General features: G+C 35.2%; 2 protein-coding genes across 4 annotated transcripts in view; one reads left to right on the plus strand and one right to left on the minus strand.

Moving 5' to 3' along the window:
* LOC142233325 (uncharacterized) overlaps positions 1-21,609 on the plus strand; it is an 80,865-nt gene that overhangs the window by 4,768 nt on the left and 54,488 nt on the right. The gene's annotated exons all lie outside the window — the stretch shown is intronic.
* On the minus strand, positions 6,417-11,585 carry LOC142234266 (organic solute transporter alpha-like protein). Of its 3 annotated transcripts, none has more exons than XM_075305360.1 (6): positions 11,462-11,585; positions 7,622-7,782; positions 7,075-7,556; positions 6,864-6,989; positions 6,649-6,775; positions 6,417-6,564 (listed from the first exon to the last, which is right to left on the minus strand). In XM_075305360.1, exons 2-6 carry the CDS (start codon positions 7,713-7,715, stop codon positions 6,485-6,487), a joined length of 909 nt encoding a protein of 302 aa, XP_075161475.1. In that variant the 5' UTR covers positions 7,716-7,782; positions 11,462-11,585; the 3' UTR covers positions 6,417-6,484. The 3 variants fall into 3 exon arrangements, with proteins under 3 accessions (XP_075161475.1, XP_075161473.1, XP_075161474.1); XM_075305358.1 differs by having other exon boundaries at positions 11,334-11,523; XM_075305359.1 differs by lacking the exon at positions 11,462-11,585 and adding an exon at positions 10,789-10,919.

Here is a 21,609-nt window from a genome sequence, read left to right on the forward strand (position 1 = left end):
TTAAATAAATATGCAACTCGGCGTAGTAAACAAATAGGCACAAAAATTGTGACAAATGTTGATAAAATGAATACTAGCAAACTTCTTTGAGTGTATGGGCAACGTGTCCACTGGAAAGTCTCGAGTTAATATTGCGTATAATTTGCCTTTTGTTCATAATTCGAATCAATTATTTTTTATACGCATTTTAATATGAATTATACCGATTCAGGTCTCTTTTGAATATCTTACGGAGAAGTAAAAGCTCTTTGGAATTGGTGTAATGCCTGTTGCTTTTGGGGCAAGTTGAACAAAGAGAAGTGAACCCATGTCTTATATTGTTCCGAGAGGATTCTAACTACGCATGCTTCAATCAATGACTTCATTCGTTCGACGAGTTTCATAAAATTCATATTTATTCATGAAATGAAAGTCTCTTAATTTCTCTCTTTGTATCTCTCTGGAAATATTGAATTCCAATGAAGACAAAGTCTTACCATCTAGCGACATGATGAGGGGAGATGGTGATGATTTGAGATGCCTGATAAACAATGGTCTGTGATTAGTCCACGCAGACAATTCTTATTAAATAAAAGTATACAGTTATTTTTCCTAATGTAATATAAAAAGTTTCCGAAATCGCAATGACGACGAGGATTGAGATAAGAGTGTGCAACTTTTTAATAGGGCTCATCAAATTTGCATAATTGTAGTACTAATTGTAAACGAAACAGGATGACACCAAAGTTAATCTCTAACAAAATTAAAATTCCTATGAAAAGGGATATTGATTCTTGTTCGTTTTAAAGCTGGATATCAACCCATAGTTTTATACTCAAAGAAACCAGACGTCTATTGATAGTGACGTTGGTGCTATGATCAGCAGGGCTCCTTTGCATACAAAAAGACAGATAAATCCTGCCTCATGAGGCTGTTGACAATTTTAAGTGTCTCAAAGCCATTCCGCGGTAATGTAAAACGCCGGTTTGGGCTATGGAAAGTAGCAGCACTTTACAATCTAAGTGAGCCCTACATGAGTCTACTTTCGACGACAGACAAACTTATTGCTAACTAAGCAAATAATTACAATTTCTACTATTTACTAGAGTTTACTAGAATAAAATGATTTGGGCGTTAGTGTATGTTGTTCTGTAAAACATTTTTCTTTTGGACAACTACGAAATAATTTGGATGAAATATTAATTAAGTCGCTGAAAATTTGTACAATATTTAAATTACAGTAAATCGGAAACTTTTCTGTTATCTATCATTAGAATCAGGAAACGAGTGATCAAAAGTATCGTCGCTAACAAATTAACTACACGACGAGGTCGTCCATTATATCGGCTCATTTAGACTAAAAATCATTGAAAGACTAAAACTATATTTTTTCGTATTGAAATTTTCCCAAATTTTTCAAATTTTTGTTTTTATTATTGTTCTGAAATATGGGGGCTATACCTAAAAGGGGTCTCATTTGCATCGATCTACATCAATAATAGGTACTTTTACTTTTTTCAAGCCGAAAGCTTGTTTCGTTCGGAAGTTGGTGTAATTTTAAAAGACTGGCTAAAGGGCGAACACCGCTAAATCTCAGAGCATATATGGGGCCCGAGGCCAATTTTTCGGAATGACAAAGTTAGAATATTTCCCATCCAATGGAGGAGGGTATACAAATCATTAATATTTTCTATGAGAGCATTTGTGACAGGTTAAAAGTCTACCTAACAGTTGTGTAAATGTCAACTTACAATACGCATAGCCTTCCCCAAATCAAAGGATCACAAGAAAATACTTTGTCCATCCGTGTCACGTATGTGACCTCATACAGTCATTTTAACCCTTCTCGTGTATTTTCGGTCATATAACTGCAAATAATAAAAATTAATAAATAATAGAGACAAACTCGTTTGATGTCCGACGCATCATGTTTATGTTTGTCAACATGTGACACATCGTAAATGTCTGCCAGTCTGTCAGTGTGGATTTTTAATCCTATTCCTATAACATCTAGCAAATCAACACTGTACGAGGTCAACTATGATTTCTAAAGCTAAACAAATCGATGGAAATCCTAGCACGTTCCGAAATCTATTTACAAATGGATAAACCTCCATTGGGTTTGAAACATCTTTGAGGGCTTTTATCACATATTAATATTTCATAATAGTTAAGAACGTGCACCAGTCAACAATTGACTATGGCTGTGGATAGCTAGTAACAAACCAGAAAGTCCTGGTATACATTATCAACATATATGTCGGCGGTGCCTTTAGAGGCTGATCGAGATTTATTCGGCTTATTTTGTACTTAATTAAACTGGTCCCATGTGGACTCTACCATATACAAATGTAATTAAATTTTAAATTTTCATTTGCCCGAAACCGCATAAAAGAAAAAGTTAATTTTGAGGGGATTTGCTCTTTACGTACAACATAAAAGGAAAGGTACGAGTACCCCAAAAAAAAAACGTCGCCAAAAAGTAGTGAAAATGTTCTTTCTATAACATCTAGCAAATCAACACTGTGAACTGTACGAGTTCAAGTATGATATATTCACTAACCTAGTGAAAACGTTCTTTTTGGATCCGGAAGTGGTGCAAAATTGGCGCAGAAGCGATGAATTTAACATGGGCATGTCGTAGGACGGATGTCCACATTTCATTGAATTTGTTTCACTTCTTAAGGTGTGAATTGAATTCAGTATTATGGATTTGGGTTAAAAAATTATGTGTTATTTTGCCAAATTAAAAATTTTTATACTCTTTTATGATTTTTAATTCATTAATTTTCACTAATTTTTGTAATTTCGGTTTAACCGGTTTTGAGCAAAATAAAAAACCGAAAATTAAAAAAAATTGGGATTTCGGATAAAACGAAAACCGTCTTTTCAAAAAAACCGGTTATTTGGACACCCTAACATATACATATGGGGTTTTCAATCACATCAACTATAAACGCCAAATCAATATAAGGTCCTGTTTGTCTTTCTAGTGTAATCTCTCTACACACTGAAAAAAAATTGTCGTAAGGCTAAAGATTTCATGTCTTTAAAATACGAATTTGTTTTGCATAGAAGACACGTCGATAAACTTCTCAATGAAGTCGTTTTGTCCTTATAGTTAAGTGATTCGACTTAAAATTGGTTATCCTAACCAGAAAGAAAATTTCGTTTTACTAAAGTCAACTTGGCTTTAATACTTCTGAAAAAAAATCTTCAAAATTAATGAAATCGCCTTGAAATTTGTTAATTTTTTTGCATCTTGTCGAAAAAAAAGTAGGAGATTTTTTAACAATTTATTTCAAAGTCGCTTTTTACTTGAAACGTAACTTAATTTTTATTGATATTCGAGTCTGAATTTGGAAAATTAAGTAGATGTTTCATGGGAAACAAACGTATAAAATCCAATCCAATCGAGTGTAATTTAATCAGACCTCCTTTTGCCAATTAGACTTGATACCCACACGTAAGCATACACTAAAAAAGGATAACTTCGATCCAAAGACTTCGGGTTCTTTAAAAATAAAGATATTTTGAGGAAGCATCGAAAATGAAATCTTTCTTTGGCGAAATACTAACATGAATGCCAATTTAGACAATCTCAACTGAATCAGATACTTCAAAGTAAAATGTGTCATTTTGATTGCGAAAGCCAACTTTAAATGATTCATTGATGGTGCACTGAAAAAAGTCATGCCCGGTTCCAAAGATTTTGTCTTTACACTAATGATTTTGGTATTGATTCCGAGCCAACGAAGCGGAGAATTGAAGCACACAGAAAAAAAGTAAAATGTTTTATAGCAAGAATGACCTACTCCACATTTTGAGATTGAGATAATAAAAGAAAAAATTAACTAAAAGTAAATAAAGAAATTATTGGTGCAAATCATAACCACTTCAATCACATAGGAGTCAATTTTTACTATTGTTTCCAGTGTAAGGGCACAATTCTCTTTTAAATTTCAGTTTTGCGTACTTGACACTTTTTTAATTTATTAACATTTTAGGCTTTTTTCTTCATGTGTTAACAAAATCCATTAAAACGTGTTAACAACTACTTAAATTTCCAAATTCAGACTCGACTACCAATAAAAATTAAGTTACGTTTCAAGTAAAAAGCGACTTTAAAATAAATTGTTAAAAAATCTCCTACTTTTTTTTACGATTTTTAGCTTTGTAGACAAGATGCAAAAAATTAACAAATTATTATTATTATTAGTTTATTTAAAATCATAATAAATTATGAAAATAAATACAAAAAATGAAGGTACTAACAACTAAGGTTTTCGACCTAAATTTATGTTAACATATTGATATGTAATTAAATAAGATGCCATATATTACAATGTGTTAAAATTTTGTGAACATTTTGGATATTAACTGGTGTTGTTGTCTTTAGAAGATCAGGGAGGCATTGTGAGCCAAAAATTGTAAGTTGAGCTTCGATTATCTTGGTACAACTGAAAACGATGTGTTTAATGTCCACTTGCTGCAAGCCGCACGCAGGACATAATTCCGCAGGTTTACTATTGAAGATATGTTGGTGGGTTAGCGAGGTGTGGCCAAGTCGAAGACGTATGAATTTTTTAATCCATAATCTAGATACTGAATTAGGGAAAATTTGTGTAGTTTTATGTGTGTTAAATTGTTTGTAGTAGTGTTCGTAGTCATCCCATTCTAAGTTTTCTTGTTGCTTTAGGTATTCGTAGGCAAGTCTTTTCAAGTCATTCCGGTTGGGTACAATATATCGCAAGATAGGTGCATTTGAGGCAAATTTTGCTGCTTCGTCCGCTAATGTATTTCCAAAGATACCCGCGTGGCCCGGGATCCACATTATTTTAAATTTTGTATGGTATTTAATTAATATGTCCCTTATTTTTGATACTATGATACTGCGATTGTTAATGTTTTGAATTGCCTTGATCGCTGATTGCGAATCTGAACATAATATAAATTTTCCACGTACGTTTTTGTATTTGTTGAGTGTCCAATATATAGCGGCTGATTCGGCGGTGAAGATTGACGTATTTTCATCCAGGATAGCCATAAAATCTGTTTGAAGTTTATGGTTAATCACTGCACAAGCAGTTGTAGTTTGTGTTTTTGAGCCATCTGTGAACAATAAGTTCCATTTTTTATTTGTAAAGGAAGAAGAAATTTCTTTGAATAAGGAGCAGAATTCCACAAGAGGTGTGTGTTTTTTCCCCAAGTCGATAAGGTTTACAACGAAAACCTTTTTGTTTAAATTCCATGGTGGTTCAGTGGGGAAATAAGCTTTATGTGGTTTAGGAGAAATAGAAAGAAATTTCGTTGTAATACAGAAAACCGGTAAACCGATGGCTAAAACCCGGTTTTCGCTATTAACCGAAAATGTTTTTTTTTTCGTTATCCGTTTTCGGTTTGTATAACTGAATCCGGTTAATCGGTTAACCGGTGTCGGTTTTGGACACCCTAGTATATGTGTTGGTTCGTGAGTACAAAGTTTTTTGTCCTTAGAACTCGAAAGCGAGCTTTACTTAGCATAGAAGGAACATTTCTCATTGGATCCAAATATTGTGATCTTCATTCAAAGTTTTTTGTATTGATTAAAAATCACAGATAATACAGATATTTTGAAGAAGCGTTTTCATTTCATATTACTCATATTAAATCGATTAAATTCCCGCCGTATTCATAAGAACCTTTTATTGAATTTATTGTTTTAGTCCTTCCTATTTGAAGTTTGCTGTTTGTTTGAAGGTAGGATTTGCAAATAGGCTCAACGATTAAATCGATCGATCAATCAATCCATCAATCAATAAATAATAAAATACAAGTTAATGGGTTTCTCTGGTTTGCCCTATCACGTCTCCGTTTGTAGGTGTAGTGTAAATGTTCAAAAATACTAAAAGACACGCGAATAAACTGAGAGTAGTCTGGACTACCTAGTCTCATCACCATCGTCAGCATGTAAACTCAACATTGTGAGTATTTACTGGGAGTGTCGAAGGGTGTCGCTTGTCAGTACCTTTGGGCACAAACTGACACTGATTGACGGCTTTAAAGAACGTTAACCATCAAATGAAATTAAATGTTCGGTAAAATAAAGACAATCAGGAGGAGAATCCATATACCAACCAGAGGGCAAACAGGTATAATAATTGTTGATGGGATGCTAGGAGATGAGGTGGTCCAACTGTTCATAAAACTTTATGAGCTGACCAACACCCAATTTCTTCTACATACAAAGGTAAACAGAAAGAAGTGTAAAGGAAAAAGTCAAAGTAAAGAGACAAATTGAAGAAGTCGTGTCTTTTTCTAGGAATCAATACCAACATCTTTAAGGGAAGTTCAAAATCTTTGAATTCAGGAAACTTTTTTTAGAGTGTAGCGATCGGTTTCTATAGGGCTATATATTTCAAATTTCAGCCGGATCGAATGAAATCTGAGTAGATGCATTCTTTTAAATTAAGTTTATTTAAATATCACAATTACAAAATGGGGGTTGACTCCAGTCAATCACCGCTTACACTTGCCCTTTGTAGGCGTTTTGCACTAAAAGCGAGACCAACACCATTTCCACCAGAATCAAAAGGTTTGTTATCGCTGCAAGTAGATATATTCGAGGTTTATATAACATATTTAATAGGATTATATACGATGGTTATGAAAGACATTGGTCATACTTACTTTGTTTATATATGGTGTGGTTGATAGGATAATAGCCGCCCAATGTTAGGTTATCCAATTGAGAATCTAATATCATGTATTGCAGTTTACACAGTAAGAGGATTAGCTGCAGACAAAACATTTTCCTCTGGAAGAGATGAATAAGAACACACATACACACACACACATATTAAAATCACAAAGTTATGATGGCATATGGAGGAGGAAGAAATTACCATTAAGCCGTATTCAGAATGTATGGCATTAACCATGCGAACTATTATGTTCAATGCCCATATGCCAACCAGTATGGAGCACACAAGGAACGGTATAAAGTAAAGGGTGACGCTGTGATAGAGCTCCTGCAATGGTAACAGCCATCAAATAAGAAGATTCAATCCACTTGTTCGGGGATTACATATTAGATTAACCTTAAAGCAAAGCTACCTTCTCAGTATAGTAGATGAGATTCAGGACCAACATAATGCAGCCCTGCAGAAAAGGCATTTGCCACACCATATAGCTTAATATGGAGAACTTGCCCCTTGACGGAACCAGAGCGGGTAGACAAAGGCAACAACAGCAGCATGGTGGAGTGTTTATGGACACTGTCGCTCCATCACTCTCCTTCACATAGTTCAATTCGGAGCCCACATAGCGGAAACACAATTGGCGAAACATTACTGCTCCTACGGTGAAGCTCAAATGCATGACAGTGTGGCATATGAGCCAACCTTTGGGCAATATGATTGTCACAAGTGCAGCACAGCAGATTATGGGATATAAGGAGCATAATACTATGGATGCAAGTCGGATGGTGGGATCACAGTGTCGCCGTATATTTGAGACTGTTGAACAGAAAATGGAAATGTTAAGAACCACTAAGAGAGAGCCCACAAACATGGAAATTATTACGAAGGGTGTGAGATCTGAAAAAAATCCAGGTAAAAGTCATTGGCTCATTTTTGAAGATGTGAATCGGGAAAATGCTTACTCGTATAATACTCGACCAAGGTTGGATGCATGTAGATATTTTGTAGGAGAAGTTCATCTTCGCTCTGCGAAGCATTATTGTTGGTATCATCCATAGTTTATAATGTCTTACGAGTACTTTGTGTGTTGCATCAGAAATTAAAAAGTGTTGCATATATTTTTCTACAAGAAGATAAAAAAGAATAAAGCACGAGTCATGAGTTTTCGAATGAAGACAATCATATCGAGCCACAATATGCAATCCGAATCGTTAGGAATTTCTATCTAGTCTGTGTCCATAAAATAGCATATCCAACAATTAGATGTATGAAGCACCGTTCCACAGCGATACACAAAAAAATCAGTGAACCCCTCAGGAAGAAAAATTTTGATTAATTTTAGGAAATTTTAACTAAACTATAACAAACGCCGATTAATCGCCGATATCACGAAAATATGTAAATATTTTTCGATTCAACAAAATTCATTAGACGCAATTAATGTTTTTCACTTATTAAAAAAATACACTTATACTTATTAAAAAATGTAAAATATCTCTAGCGCCATACAAAGTTTACGATGGGTAAAACTTAAAAATTTGTAGTAAAACATAAAAATTTCAAGAATTTTTGAACTATTTTCTGGGAAATACTAATTTAGTAAATCTTTATGCTTTATTGGTGTATAATTTTTATCCTTTTTAGTGCATTTAACTAACGTACGCAGAAAATAAATATTAAAGGCAAGGAAAGTTTCTCTCAAAAACTAATAATTACACGAACTAACATTGAGTTACATTGGATTTACTACACTAGAGGGGTCGCTATTTTTTTAAGTGTAGCTCGCGTACTGTTTAGCCAAAATGACACTAACTAAAGACACTAACTTTTTAAAATGATGACTATAAGTGTCATTCCATTCCATTAAATGGTCTTTGTTGGAATTTCATAATTTTTTGGTTTAGGGTTGTTTGGAATCAAAAGCGGCCTGCACAGGCCTATTCGAAGTATTCGAACATATTATATTAATTTAAAGTATATTAACTTAATAATTCAACTACCAGCAGTAAAAAATTCCAACAGAGACGTTTTTGGGTACATATATCACATTTGGGAACAACAAGGAAACGTCGCTACTTCTACAAAAAGGGAAATGCTCCAATGTGGTATAATAATGGACTTTGACAACATGTGTCTATAGCCAAATCTATCCAACACCAGAAATTATGATTTTTGGAGTTATTGAAAAAATATAGCGATAATTGTGACGCACCGTCATGAAGCGTTGCGTAAATACAAGGCTCCCAAAAACACTCTAATTTCTCAGTACCGAAAAATAGATGTTATTAAATATAAGTGTAGAACCTTTTTTTGATGGGGAATATTTTTAAAAATCTACCAAAAATATAAGTTCTTCTACCATTTTATCAAACAGTAAATAAAACATTTACCGTTTTTGGTAGAAATATACCAACTGTGGGAATCGTGTTCCATATACCTACTCAAGTTTGGTGCGATTTCTTTTTATTGTTTGTTTTTTTTTCCTATTTTTGTGTTTTTCTTTGTTTGATAGCTTCGCTTAAAGAAAAGATACATGTAAATAGAGACATGACCTTGACTTTATTCCCGAGCTGCTGATGACAATGCGTTGGATACGGCAAATGAGTCAAGCTATTTCATAAAATATGCTCTTTAAAAGTCGATGGTCTTTTAATGGACATCATCTGATCTTGAAACGATTGCGCATTCGTATACTATATGACAGTAGATAATACACGCAAAGAAAAAAATACTTTCCTCCGGAACAAAATTCGCCTTTTCTACAATGTATTTTTTTTACAGCAAATTTACCACACTTTATGACAAGTGATTTATCGATTGTCCCTAAGATGGTTTAGTTGCTTTAAAAGAATATGTTTTACGGACAAAAGGAAACGTTGTCTAAAATTTCGTTCCTGAGAAAAGAAATCTATTCTATCAGTGTAACTTGATATCTTCCGATTTGATCTTTTGCGGGAAATTTGATGACGAGCAGTTAAAGCTGGCATAGCTTCGCTTTTATTATTGGTTGTGCCGTAAAAAAGGAGAAAGAAATGGCTTTCTTTTCTCCGAAAATTCCTTCTGTCGTAAACTTTTTTAGCATGCCCAATGATTTTGTCTTTAGACTAATGATTTTGGTATTGATTCCGAGCCAAAGAAGCGGAGAATTCAATTAAGGATATATTTAAGACACAATTCTCTTTTGAATTTGAGTTTTGCGTACTTCTAGGAACCAAATTTTATTTTGTTTGTTTTTTTTTCAGCTTGTTTCTTCTGGTACTATTAAAGTCCATTAAAAACGTGTTAACAACAAAATTCAGACTCGACTACCAGTAAAAATTTAGTTATGTTTCAAGTAAAAAACGTCTTTAAAATAGAGTGTTAAAAACATCTCACATTTTCTAAACGTTTTTTGGCTTTGTAGCCTAGATGCAAAAAGTCAACAAATTGAAAGACGGTTTCATTAACTTGTAATATTTTTAGAAGTATTAAAGTCAAGTTGACCTTAGTCAAAACGAATTTTTCTTTCATGTTAGGTTAGCCAATTTTAACTCGAATCACTTAACTATAAGGACAAAATGACTTCATTGAAAAGTTTATCCACTTTTGGACAAGGAAAAACTTTATATCAGAGAAATGCCAAGCAAAATTCACATTCGTATTTTAAGGACATGAAATCTTTGGCCTCACGATATTTTTTTCAGTGTAACGCCCATAACAAAAAATCGAAAAATTTCGATTTTTCCTTAGTTTAGAGTACGCAAACTCTACGCAATTTCGTATAAAATTTCGTTTTTTAGAAGAGTCTGATGTACGGTTATGACTATGTGTGAGGTTGTCGGATACTTCCGGATTGTGTTGCCTGCAGCTATCGGCCGTATTCTAAGTTATAATCGCATCTATTTTCATCAACCCCTGCCGTACAGAGGCGGCGACGTAGAAACAACATTCACGCATGCAAGCACAAGTGCATTGTCATTGAGTGCTCGGCATAAGTGTTTGCTTAAGAGATTACAACCAAGTTGAATACGATTACAGAAAAGCAATTGAAAACGGATGGACAATACATTCCTCAAGGTGACTGATGCATTGCCTACAGAGCTAGCTATGCCAATTTATTTTGAATATCCTCAACCAAACATGCCCATACCATCTTCAGTATACATCCATGATGAAACTTATTTGCGCAACAGCCTGCCTCATTTATACTTTATATTTAGGCATCTAATGGGTTAACTGATGTGTTAGTAGGGACAATAACTCTCTCCCTCCCTGCAGAAAGCCATAATCAACGCACAACTCCTCCTCGCTAGATGAAAAAAAAAGGAATGACTGACCATTGACCATCCTGTGATAAATTAACAGGGTATTTGACACATGTTATTGTTGACACAAGGGATCATCATCGAAATGACTTGGGCCTTAGGGCCTAACATAAATAAAATCTGGGCGACGAACAAAAATGAAATGCCACTTTGAGGATTTGTTTGCATGGCATTGCATAACATTTCGTAAGTCAACATGGCCAATGCTCTGTGTAAACAGAAACCTGTTTCCAATTGGGTCAGTCAGCAATGTATCCAAAAGTAAGTGAGCTCTTGTTTTTATGAAAATTATAAATGTACATTGGTATGTATATAAACACCACGTTCATCGATCACATAGGTACACTAAAAAATATGCAAATAATCATACAGCGAGAAGATTGGTGGTACTATTGTTATGTGAGCCCTCGCTGTGAGTTCGATGCGCTCACGAGATTATGGGCAAGTTTATTTGGCAAATAGTATTTTTTCGAATTTTCCGCGCTCCCGTTTGTTCACCTATTTGATTTTCTTCTTTGAGCGATGACTACCGATTTGAATGAGAGCCGAAATGCAACTGATTGTTGCTACTTGGTTGTACTGAAGACGCAGTTGGGCGATTGACGAAATTTACAGAAGAAACGCTTGATCGCCTCAATCACGCAATACTCTTGCGTTGTGTTTGATCTCTCTGGTTTCTGTTCACTCTCAATCAGTTGTCAGCATACAGACATGTAATGCCTAGAAGAGTGGTATTTGTGTTTGCTTGTTTACAGAGCATGCATGCTGTATGTACGTAACAGCATTCATCACACAAGCTCACAAATACATAGTTCCTGCGATTTAGTTTCTCTTGGCATTTTGTAGGCAACTTGGTTTGTTTGAGCGAGCAATGGCACACGAGACTAACTATGGTAACACAATTAATGCATATGTTCGTATTATGTGGTGTGTGTGCCTGTTGTGAACGTGTGAGCGAGATAATTTTCAAATTTAGTCTTGGAACTTTTACACTATGCGCCAATTAAAATTCATGCCATAATTTCAGGTAAAATAAGAGGGTGGTCTGCCATCCGAGAATATTTGGTTTTACCAGATAAGATTCGATCAGAAGATTAAATCGACTCATTTTTTTGCCAGAGGCTGTCGACATTTTACAATCAGCAGCGGCGGTCTGATGGTTTAGCCGACATAACCAGAATATTTTTACTCTGGTTATTTTTATAACTGGTTTGGACATGATGACAGGTGTGAATTTACAGCGAATGTATTTTGTTTTAATGAAAGAAGTTTTAATTGAAATTACCCAAACGAAACAAAAATATTAAATTATTTAGTGACTTTCATGGTATATAAGTCACTACATTGACTTATATATCTCCGATGAACAAAGCTGTTGTATTTTTTTAATCATGAATATATGTTATATTGGACGCTGTGCCTTTAATTTATTTCCTAGATTTTTTTGCATTTTTGTTTTTTCATCATTTTGGAGAATTCTCGCAATCACAATACAACAGTCATGTTCGTTTAAGTTTCAATGCAATGCCACTATATATGTGTCTTCCGACTCAATAACAAATCTTCTTAAAATTTTCTTGTTAATCTATGTAAGATATGTGGAAGAGCCATTTTTTTTGGTATGTCACAGAATGTCAGCAACGATTGTAGAATAATTTTATGGGGCCTGTATTTTCAGCTAGTCTGGGGCATACATCTCACCCTGGTTTCCACTGTACATCCTAATATTTAGCCAACTGTGTGCATGGGTGTTTGTGTACACACTCGTTAAACATGAAAGTATCGAAGCTGTTTTCGTTTCTGAACGAAAGCATGCCCTTGGGCTTGTGCTGATCCTAACCCTTTTCCTTATGCAGATTTCTTTGATTGTTTAACGAAGCAAATCCAAAAAAGTTTTAATGATAGCTAACTCGACTTCTTGCAGCGTCGTCCTCAATGCTCATTTACCCATTTCGGAGGACCAAAGAACAATCACATTTGCCTTTTGTTTCGATTAATGGCAGCGTAAAAACGTTTGTGGTTGAAAGCTTTTTATGAGGACATTCTCGACAAACGACTGAGCGTTCTTCCCCTTCAACAATAAAATGTGTTTCTTAGTTTAGCCATCGACAAAAACTTGGAAGTTGGAGAAAAAGGAACAAAATCAGAATTGGAAATAGGTATCCTTGTTAATGTTTCCATGCAATCAAAAATATTCGAGATAACATAAGATGTGGTTCTCTCATTGGGCTCTCAAATTGGAGAACATGGATCGTTAACTGGGCCATTAAGTATTTTTGTTTATTGATTTACGAAGCAATTGTTTTATACGCCACCTTGATTGAATTTACATTCAAGCACAGAGTATAAAACTAATTTGTTTACCTAAAGATAATTTATGGGTTTTGGTGCATAGATTTCAATCCAACTTGTGGTTCCATTAAAAGCAAACGGAGCATTTAAATGTATTTGGAATGCTTAACATACTAGTTATCTGGAAGAGATCATGAATTAGCTCGTAAATCAAGATGAATTTCAGCCTTGTGGAAAACTATGTGATAATGTATCATGAAGCGATTCGGGCAGCACTCATTGGTAGTAGCGAACATCATCGCAATGGAGTTTTGGGTGTTTGAGTTTGAGTGACATAGTTGAAGCTCAAGGTTCATGTTGCTTTCGCACACCAGCCATGCTTGCTGATGATATGTGGTGTAATACGTATCCTTGGAGAAAATTATTCATCACAAAGAAGAAAGTTCACTTGAATTTACATTCAAGCACAGAGTATAAAACTAATTTGTTTACCTAAAGATAATTTTATGGGTTTTGGTGAATAGATTTCAATCCAACTTGTGGTTCCATTAAAAGCAAACGGAGCATTTAAATGGATTTGGAATGCTTAACATACTAGTTATCTGGAAGAGATCATGAATTAGCTCGTAAATCAAGATGAATTTCAGCCTTGTGAAAAACTATGTGATAATGTATCATGAAGCGATTCGGGCAGCACTCATTGGTAGTAGCGAACATCATCGCAATGGAGTTTTGGGTGTTTGAGTTTGAGTGACATAGTTGAAGCCCAAGGTTCATGTTGCTTTGGCACACCAGCCATGCTTGCTGATGATATGTAGTGTAATACGTATCCTTGGAGAAAATTATTCATCACAAAGAAGAAAGTTCACTTCGATATCTGCTTTCGTTAGACAGGCAAACGGACGATGCACTCCATTTGATGGACATTGTCGGTATTCATAACTATTTGTGGTCTTTGGTTAAGCAAAGACCTTGAATTGCTTGGCAGTTACCGGCTTCTCTGCATGAATGGTTGGCTGGTTTATCCATGCCCTGGAAATGGCAAGCTTCATGTTCACAGAAAAAAATTTCACGAAAATTTTTCCAATTAAAATCTTAATTGAGTCTTAAAAAATATTCAATTAAAAATTTAATTGATTCAACAATTTTTTTAATTGAAATAAAAATCAATCACACAAATTACTAGCATCAATTAAATATTTAATTGGATCAATTAATTTTTTAATTGGCTGTCAATTAATTTTTTAATTGATACTATCATTTCTGTGATTGAAGACATTTCAATTAAAAAATTAATTGGATCAATTAATTTCGTGATTGAATCAGAAAAAAATTTTTTTGTGTGTTGTTTCTGCTAGTGATTCACAAAGGTGGCAGATAGTTTTAATCGATGTTTAAAAATATGTATGCAGGTTACCAACTCATGCAGCAAATAACCTGAGAGGATAAAATCATATGCAGTGACATGGAAGGATGTGTTTTTTTTAGAATCTATCAAATTGATGCAGGAATTTGTGAATGTATTGCTTCAGTAGTTGCATTTATCCCTTGTCACAGCATTGTTTTCGATTTGTTCCCTAACCAAAAAATTGATTGAAAAATTATACAGTTTTTCTATCAGAATCAAATAAGTTTTTAATTGAATCCATTAAGTTCAATTGTTTAATTTCTAATTTATTCTGTAAGTTATACAATTACTCTCGTGATTGAAGCCATTTCAATTTAGAAAATTAATTGGATGTACAAAATGTTCACCAAAGTCTTTTGTCGGGCACGAAATTATGGTTAAAGGAAATCCCTTCCTATTGAAATGTATTTTCTTTAAGAGCAAATCATCCCGCACAGAAAAAAATCAACCAATTTTTCTTTTGTCTCAAATTTTTTAAGAACTAAATGCCAGTTAAATTTCAACGACAAACATAGTGTGAAAACACCTATTATATGTATGTCCCTACAGAGCAATATGCAACTCTGTTGATGGATAGGAGGAGAAGAAAGGCGAAGAAATGTCAGTCGACGAAGATTAGCGAAACGTTAAACACCTTAAATATTTTTTCTTTTGTCTCAAATTTTTTAAGAACTAAATGCCAGTTAAATTTCAACGACAAACATAGTGTGAAAACACCTATTATATGTATGTCCCTACAGAGCAATATGCAACTCTGTTGATGGATAGGAGGAGAAGAAAGGCGAAGAAAAGTCAGTCGACGAAGATTAGCGAAACGTTAAACACCTTAAATATTTTTTGTCTACAATTCTTTTAAATTAATAACCAATGAATTAAACAATAAATGAATTGTTTTATTTTGTTCTATTAAATTAGAAGACACTGTTTTATTTTCGTCGATTCACAGTTCAGAAGTTAGATTGAATTCACGTACATAATGAAATAAAAGTTGTAATGTGCGGCTGTGAATTTTTGTTTTGTATAGCCAACCAAAAGTATTGGCATGGTTGTGTATGTGAAGAGACACAGCACTTCTATGAATGGACGTAGGGAAAAGCAAGAATAAGAACGTAATTAAGGACGGCAAAGCGTGAATGATGTGTCTTTATCGGTCATTATGATCATGTCATAGTATTGGAGAGACAAACGAATAGACAACGAGCAAATGTATTAGTGTGTGTATGTGCGTGAGACATACAAGAATACGGGCGAGAAATTTTGAATTTTTTAACGTATACGAATTGTAACGAGTAGAAATTGCTAAAATTTTATATGTGTTTACGAACGGTGTAAGAAAAACACACGGTAACGGCTAAATGATTATTTCGAATTTACGGACAACGAGCTTAATAGAGGAATTACGACGACTTGGTTTGCGACGGGAGATAGGCAAGAGTTACTCGAACGGCTGATGCAAGTGCTGGACAAGAAGGAGGTTGTTGCTGTTGGTGAAAACAAAGTGAATTTGGAGGAAGAAATTATTTCGGAAGACGAGTTTGTGGATGCAAACGAACTGGACGTGATGAATGCGAACGAAATTAAGGGCGTAAACGAGGCTAGCGCCTACGGCCTACGTAATATGATGCAGGGGATGATGGCTTTGTTACAAAGTGGCAGCAGCAATGCGAATAATACACCGGTAGGTGTTGGTGGTAATGAGGTGGCTGCAGAAAATACGAGACAATCACATCCAACAAACGACGGTATGATGATGCGAAGTTATAACGTTAAAGATATCGCTAACACCATTCCTGAATATGACCCATCAAAAGATGCATTGTTTTCTGTTGAGCAATTTATTGATCGGGTTAATTAATCGATTCATGCATATCGATGGGACGATGAAGGCGTGCTTCTAGCGGTGTATGGTAAGCTGAAAGGTGCATCAAAATTGTGGTTGGATGCTTCATCTGAGATTTATGTCAGATGGACAGATTTTTCAAGTGCTTTGTTGGCAGAATTCGGTTCTCAATTCGACGCAGCGGACATCCACTACAAAATGAGCAGTGCTGTGAGACAACAAGGTGAACGGGTAACCGATTATTGTTTCCGAATGAGTGCGCTAGGAAGACGGTATAACTTAGACGATGCATCGGTGGTCAAGTACACGCGATTGCCGCAATGCGTTTTAATTCTATGAAGGAAATGCGTGAGACCCTCGAGTCTTATTTAAACAATTTAAAGAATTTTAACAGTGGTCGCCAAATACGTAAGGATATTCCTACCAATAAGATTGAAACGGGCATGAAGAAGTCTGTTGAAAAATCAAATCAAATCGTGTGTTATAATTGTGGTATTGCCATATTTCGAGTAAGTGTACAGAGCCGCAGAAACGATCGCGTTGCAAAGACTATAATAAGGTACACGACGTATCATTAAATAAGCATGATACGACGTTCTAAGGCTAGACAAATTGGCGGTTCGAAGAAATGTTCGATGCGGATAAACGGAATATGTGGTGGAACCTCTGCAAAATGGGTGTCGCGCGAGCTCACATTTGACCAAAAACAACAACGTGTTGATGATTCTGAGCGGTGTTTGCAGCTGTTAACTCGTAATACACCCGAGTTTTTCCGTCAATATGTGACAATGGATGAAACATGGCTCCATCACTACACTTCTGAGTCCAATCGACAGTCGGCTGAGTGGACAGCTACTGGTGAACCGTCTCCGAAGCGTGGAAAGACTCAAAAGTCCGCTGGCAAAGTAATGGCCTCTGTTTTTTGGGATGCGCATGGAATAATTTTTATTGATTATTTTGAGAAGGGAAAAACCATCAACAGTGACTATTACATGGCGTTATTGGAGCGTTTGAAGGTCGAAATCGCGGCAAAACGGCCCCATATGAAGAAGAAAAAAGTGTTGTTCCACCAAGATAACGCACCGTGCCACAAGTCATTGAGAACGATGGCAAAAATTTATGAATTGGGCTTAGAATTGCTTCCCCACCCACCGTATTCTCCAGATCTGGGCCCCAGCGACTTTTTCTTGCTCTCAGACCTCAAAAGGATGCTCGCAGGGAAAAATTTTGGCTGCAATGAAGAGGTGATCGCCGAAACTGAGGCCTATTGTGGCAAAACCGAAGGAGTACTACCAAAATGGTATCAACAAATTGGAAGGTCGTTATAATCGTTGTATCGCTCTTGAAGGGAACTATGTTGAATAATAAAAACGAATTTTGGCAAAAAAATGTGTTTTTCTTTGTTCGACCGGGGACTTATCAGCCAACCTTTCATAATCGTTGTATCGCTCTTGAAGGGAACTATGTTGAATAATAAAAACGAATTTTGACAAAAAAAAATATGTTTTTCTTGTTTAGACCGGGGACTTATCAGCCGACCTGTTACATGAGAAAATTATCGTTGAAATTGACTTATATGTGATATGGGATAGTGATTTAACTACGGATATTTTACTCGGAAGTGACATTTTTGTAAACAATGATATTCGTGCTGTAGTTCGCGGTCGATCAGTGCAATTTGAAGAGACAAAAGTCCAAATGGTTAAGAAAATTGATGAGGCTCAAATACGTTGTGGTACCGACGAAGTTGAAACACGAATGAAATTAATGGAAATTCTAAATAAATTTAGTGATGTTTTGTTTTGTTTGTGTTTTCTAATAACGTAATCGAAATCGGACAGACACATGTATTGGAAATTAACCCTTTCGACCCCGAATTTTTATAGGTATCGCTAAAATTTTTTTTTTTACTTTTAATCATGTTGAAGTCATTTAAGAAGCGTCTAGCCAAAATTTCGTGTCGTCACGCCCATTCGTTTAGGCGGTAGAGAATGTTGCCTGTGGGCAACTTTGGGCAATAGTTTGTTTTGTAATGATAGACGTGTTACGTTTTATTGGATTTTTGTTAAGTTTTTTTTGTTATTTTACAGTAAATATATACTTAGATGTGCGCGTGAGTGGAATTTCAATCACGCTCAAACACATTTACGAAGAAATATTTGTACTCACGCACGCCATGTGGGTAGGAATTCACGGTCACGAAATGAATTCAGGAAATGAAAAGTCATGCTCGCGCACGATCACACATGAACAACGTTTATGTCTCACGCTTTCGCACGATTCACGACAATTTTCGTAATTCACGACAAATCTCGTGAGTCACGAATATTTTCGGAACACGACAATTTTCGTGGCTCAATAAAATTCTGGTAATTAACGGAATTTCTCGTGACTCACGCTATTGAAATCTTAAGCGTGATTAAATAAGTAAGGGTGATTAAAATCGGTGAGCTTGAATTTAATCGTGAACGTGAATTTGTTCGTGATTGTGACTTTTTGTGTCTGTTTTACCGTGAGTGTGAATTTTATCGTGAACATGAATTTTATCGTTAACGTGAATTTTATCTTAAGCGTAAGTTGGATCGTGAGGGTGGGTTGGATCGTGAAAGTAAATTTTTATCGGGAGCGTGATTTCGGAGAAAGTTTACTCACTCACAATCACGAACACAATCTGATGTTTACTCACGCTCACGCGCCACACATTTTTCTTTAATCCCGTTCACGCATATTCACGAGATTTCGTTTAAATTTCATTCACGGCTTCGCGTGAATCACGCGTGACTCACGAAAATGTTTTGTTTTTTTTTTGTTTTTAACCCATGTCAATTTAAAAGTATTATAAAGCGTCAATATTCGTGCTAATCACTAGTATGTTGCCAAGAAGTGGCTTCCTCCCTTTTTACGATTCCTTCCAAATTCCCCACTGCACTGCAGATATGTTTTCCACATCATCGCCGCATTTCTCGTCACTGGGACATCCCAAGTGAAGTTCAAATTTTTTTCAAAATCATTGTTTTTCAAACCTTTTTTCTCCAGGCCTTATGTTCAAAAATATGTAATTTTACTACCACAATTGCCTAAAGTTGCCCACAGGCAACTTTTCAATTTTTAAAATTTCTCATCTGTTGTTTTTTTGCAATTCTAAGATTTGACTTCCAGAAATATTTTATTTGACATGTACTACAATAGATTTAATAAAAACTTTCAACATTTTAGTTGTAATTTTTGAAAAAAGTCACATGTATAAAAACCTCTTTTTAAATTCGCAAATATTTTTTTCTTGAGGTACGTGCGTATTAATGAAATTTTTTTTGCTAATTGACAACCAAATTAGCTGATTTTTCATTCAACTTGAAGAAAACACTTGTAGCTTTCGATACCGTTACAGTTTTATGAACAAAAGCAAAAGCAACGCTGACACAGGCAACTTTAGGGTCGAAAGGGTTAAAATTGAGTTAACAACAGGTGAAGCGATCACGTAGAAACCATATCGTATTCCGGAACCTAAACGGGAAATAGTGTCGAGTATGGTCAAGGATCTCCTAGATAGTGGTATAATATCAGAATCGCAATCCGGATATGCTAGTCCAATAGTGATTGTAAAGAAAAAGGACGGTAGTGACAGACTCTGTCACTACCGATTTAGACTCGATTACAGACGTCTAAATCGGTTCACAGTGAAGGAGAACTTTCCGACTCCAAATATCGAAGAACGTCTTCAAGAGGTTTTGAAATAAAAACTATTTATATTATGGATGTTTTTATTATATTCGACCTGTATATAGATTTTCCAATTGATAATTGTTGATAAAAACGAGCTCGAGGTCTGGATGATTAATTTTTATTTATTCAATATTTCGTCTTTTCATTGAAAGACTTCATCGGGAAAATTTTCCGCGTATACAAATAGAAAAGAAAATATATACACAATACATTTAGATACGTACAAATTGCATGTTACATTAAAAACACTCACGAAAAGAACAAAAAATAATACACCAACTGTAGAGTAAATAGCTAACGACGTTGTCTGTTGCATTACTAACGCTTACTCTGCTGCGCTTTGCTTTTTCTAATGAGATTTCTGTAGCTTTGCGCCAAATTGTCAGTGTCTGTCTTATAGTTTATTCGCTTCTGTGTTGGTGTATTGAGAATGTGCAACATCTCCAGTGTTAGTCTCTTGTTGTAATTACTCTCACACTGTAACACACGCGCTCTCTCCAAATCTGGGTGATGGTGTTCTCCTGCACAGTGGGTTGATAATGCTGTTTTTTGCATAGGTCTCTGCAAACGGTGTTTCAGATCTGATTTGTGGCCTGATAAACGAGTTTTTAATTTATTTTTTGTAGTTCCTACGTAAACCTTGTCACACACGTCTTTTTCGTTCCCATTGCACTTTATTTCGTATATTAAATTGGATTTCTCCATGTCGTCAATTTTTGGTTTTAGATTAGTAAATAGTTTTTGCAGTGTATTATTAGTTTTCGGGGCTATTGCGAAGTTACTCTTGTCAATGAAATTGGCATTACTGAATCTTTCGTGTAATTTTGGAATATACACGACCGATTTGTAACAAAATTTTTGCTTCTCTTTGGGTGGCTGTACTTTGCTGTTGTTGATCAGTTTATCAATGGTAGATAGAGGAAAGCTATTTTGCTGGAGTATTTCTTTAATTTTTTTTGATGTTCGGCTGGTGAAATTCTTGGCTGCTTATGTTTAATACTCTGTTCACAAAATTTTGAGCAGTATTTTGTATAACTCTCCTGGGGTGGCTGGAGTAGAAATTTACCAATCTGCCGGAAGAAGTTGGCTTTTGGTACCAGTCGGTTTTAATTTTGTTACCATCTCTGATAATTAAAATGTCCAGATATGGAATTTGTCTACATTTTTCGTATTCCAATGTGAATTTTATACTAGGGTTGAAGTTATTGAATATCGTCAAGAGGTTATTTATTGCACTTGTTTTCACAATCCCAAAAAGGTCGTCAACATACTTAGTAAGAATCTTAGGCCTAATATCACAGTTTGCCATACATCTATCCAATAGCTCTTCCATCACAATGTCGGCTACTATCGGAGATGCTGAAGATCCCATAGGTAAACCTT

This window comes from Haematobia irritans, chromosome 4, assembly GCF_050003625.1.
Source record: "Haematobia irritans isolate KBUSLIRL chromosome 4, ASM5000362v1, whole genome shotgun sequence".
NCBI classification, from domain to species: domain Eukaryota; kingdom Metazoa; phylum Arthropoda; class Insecta; order Diptera; family Muscidae; genus Haematobia; species Haematobia irritans.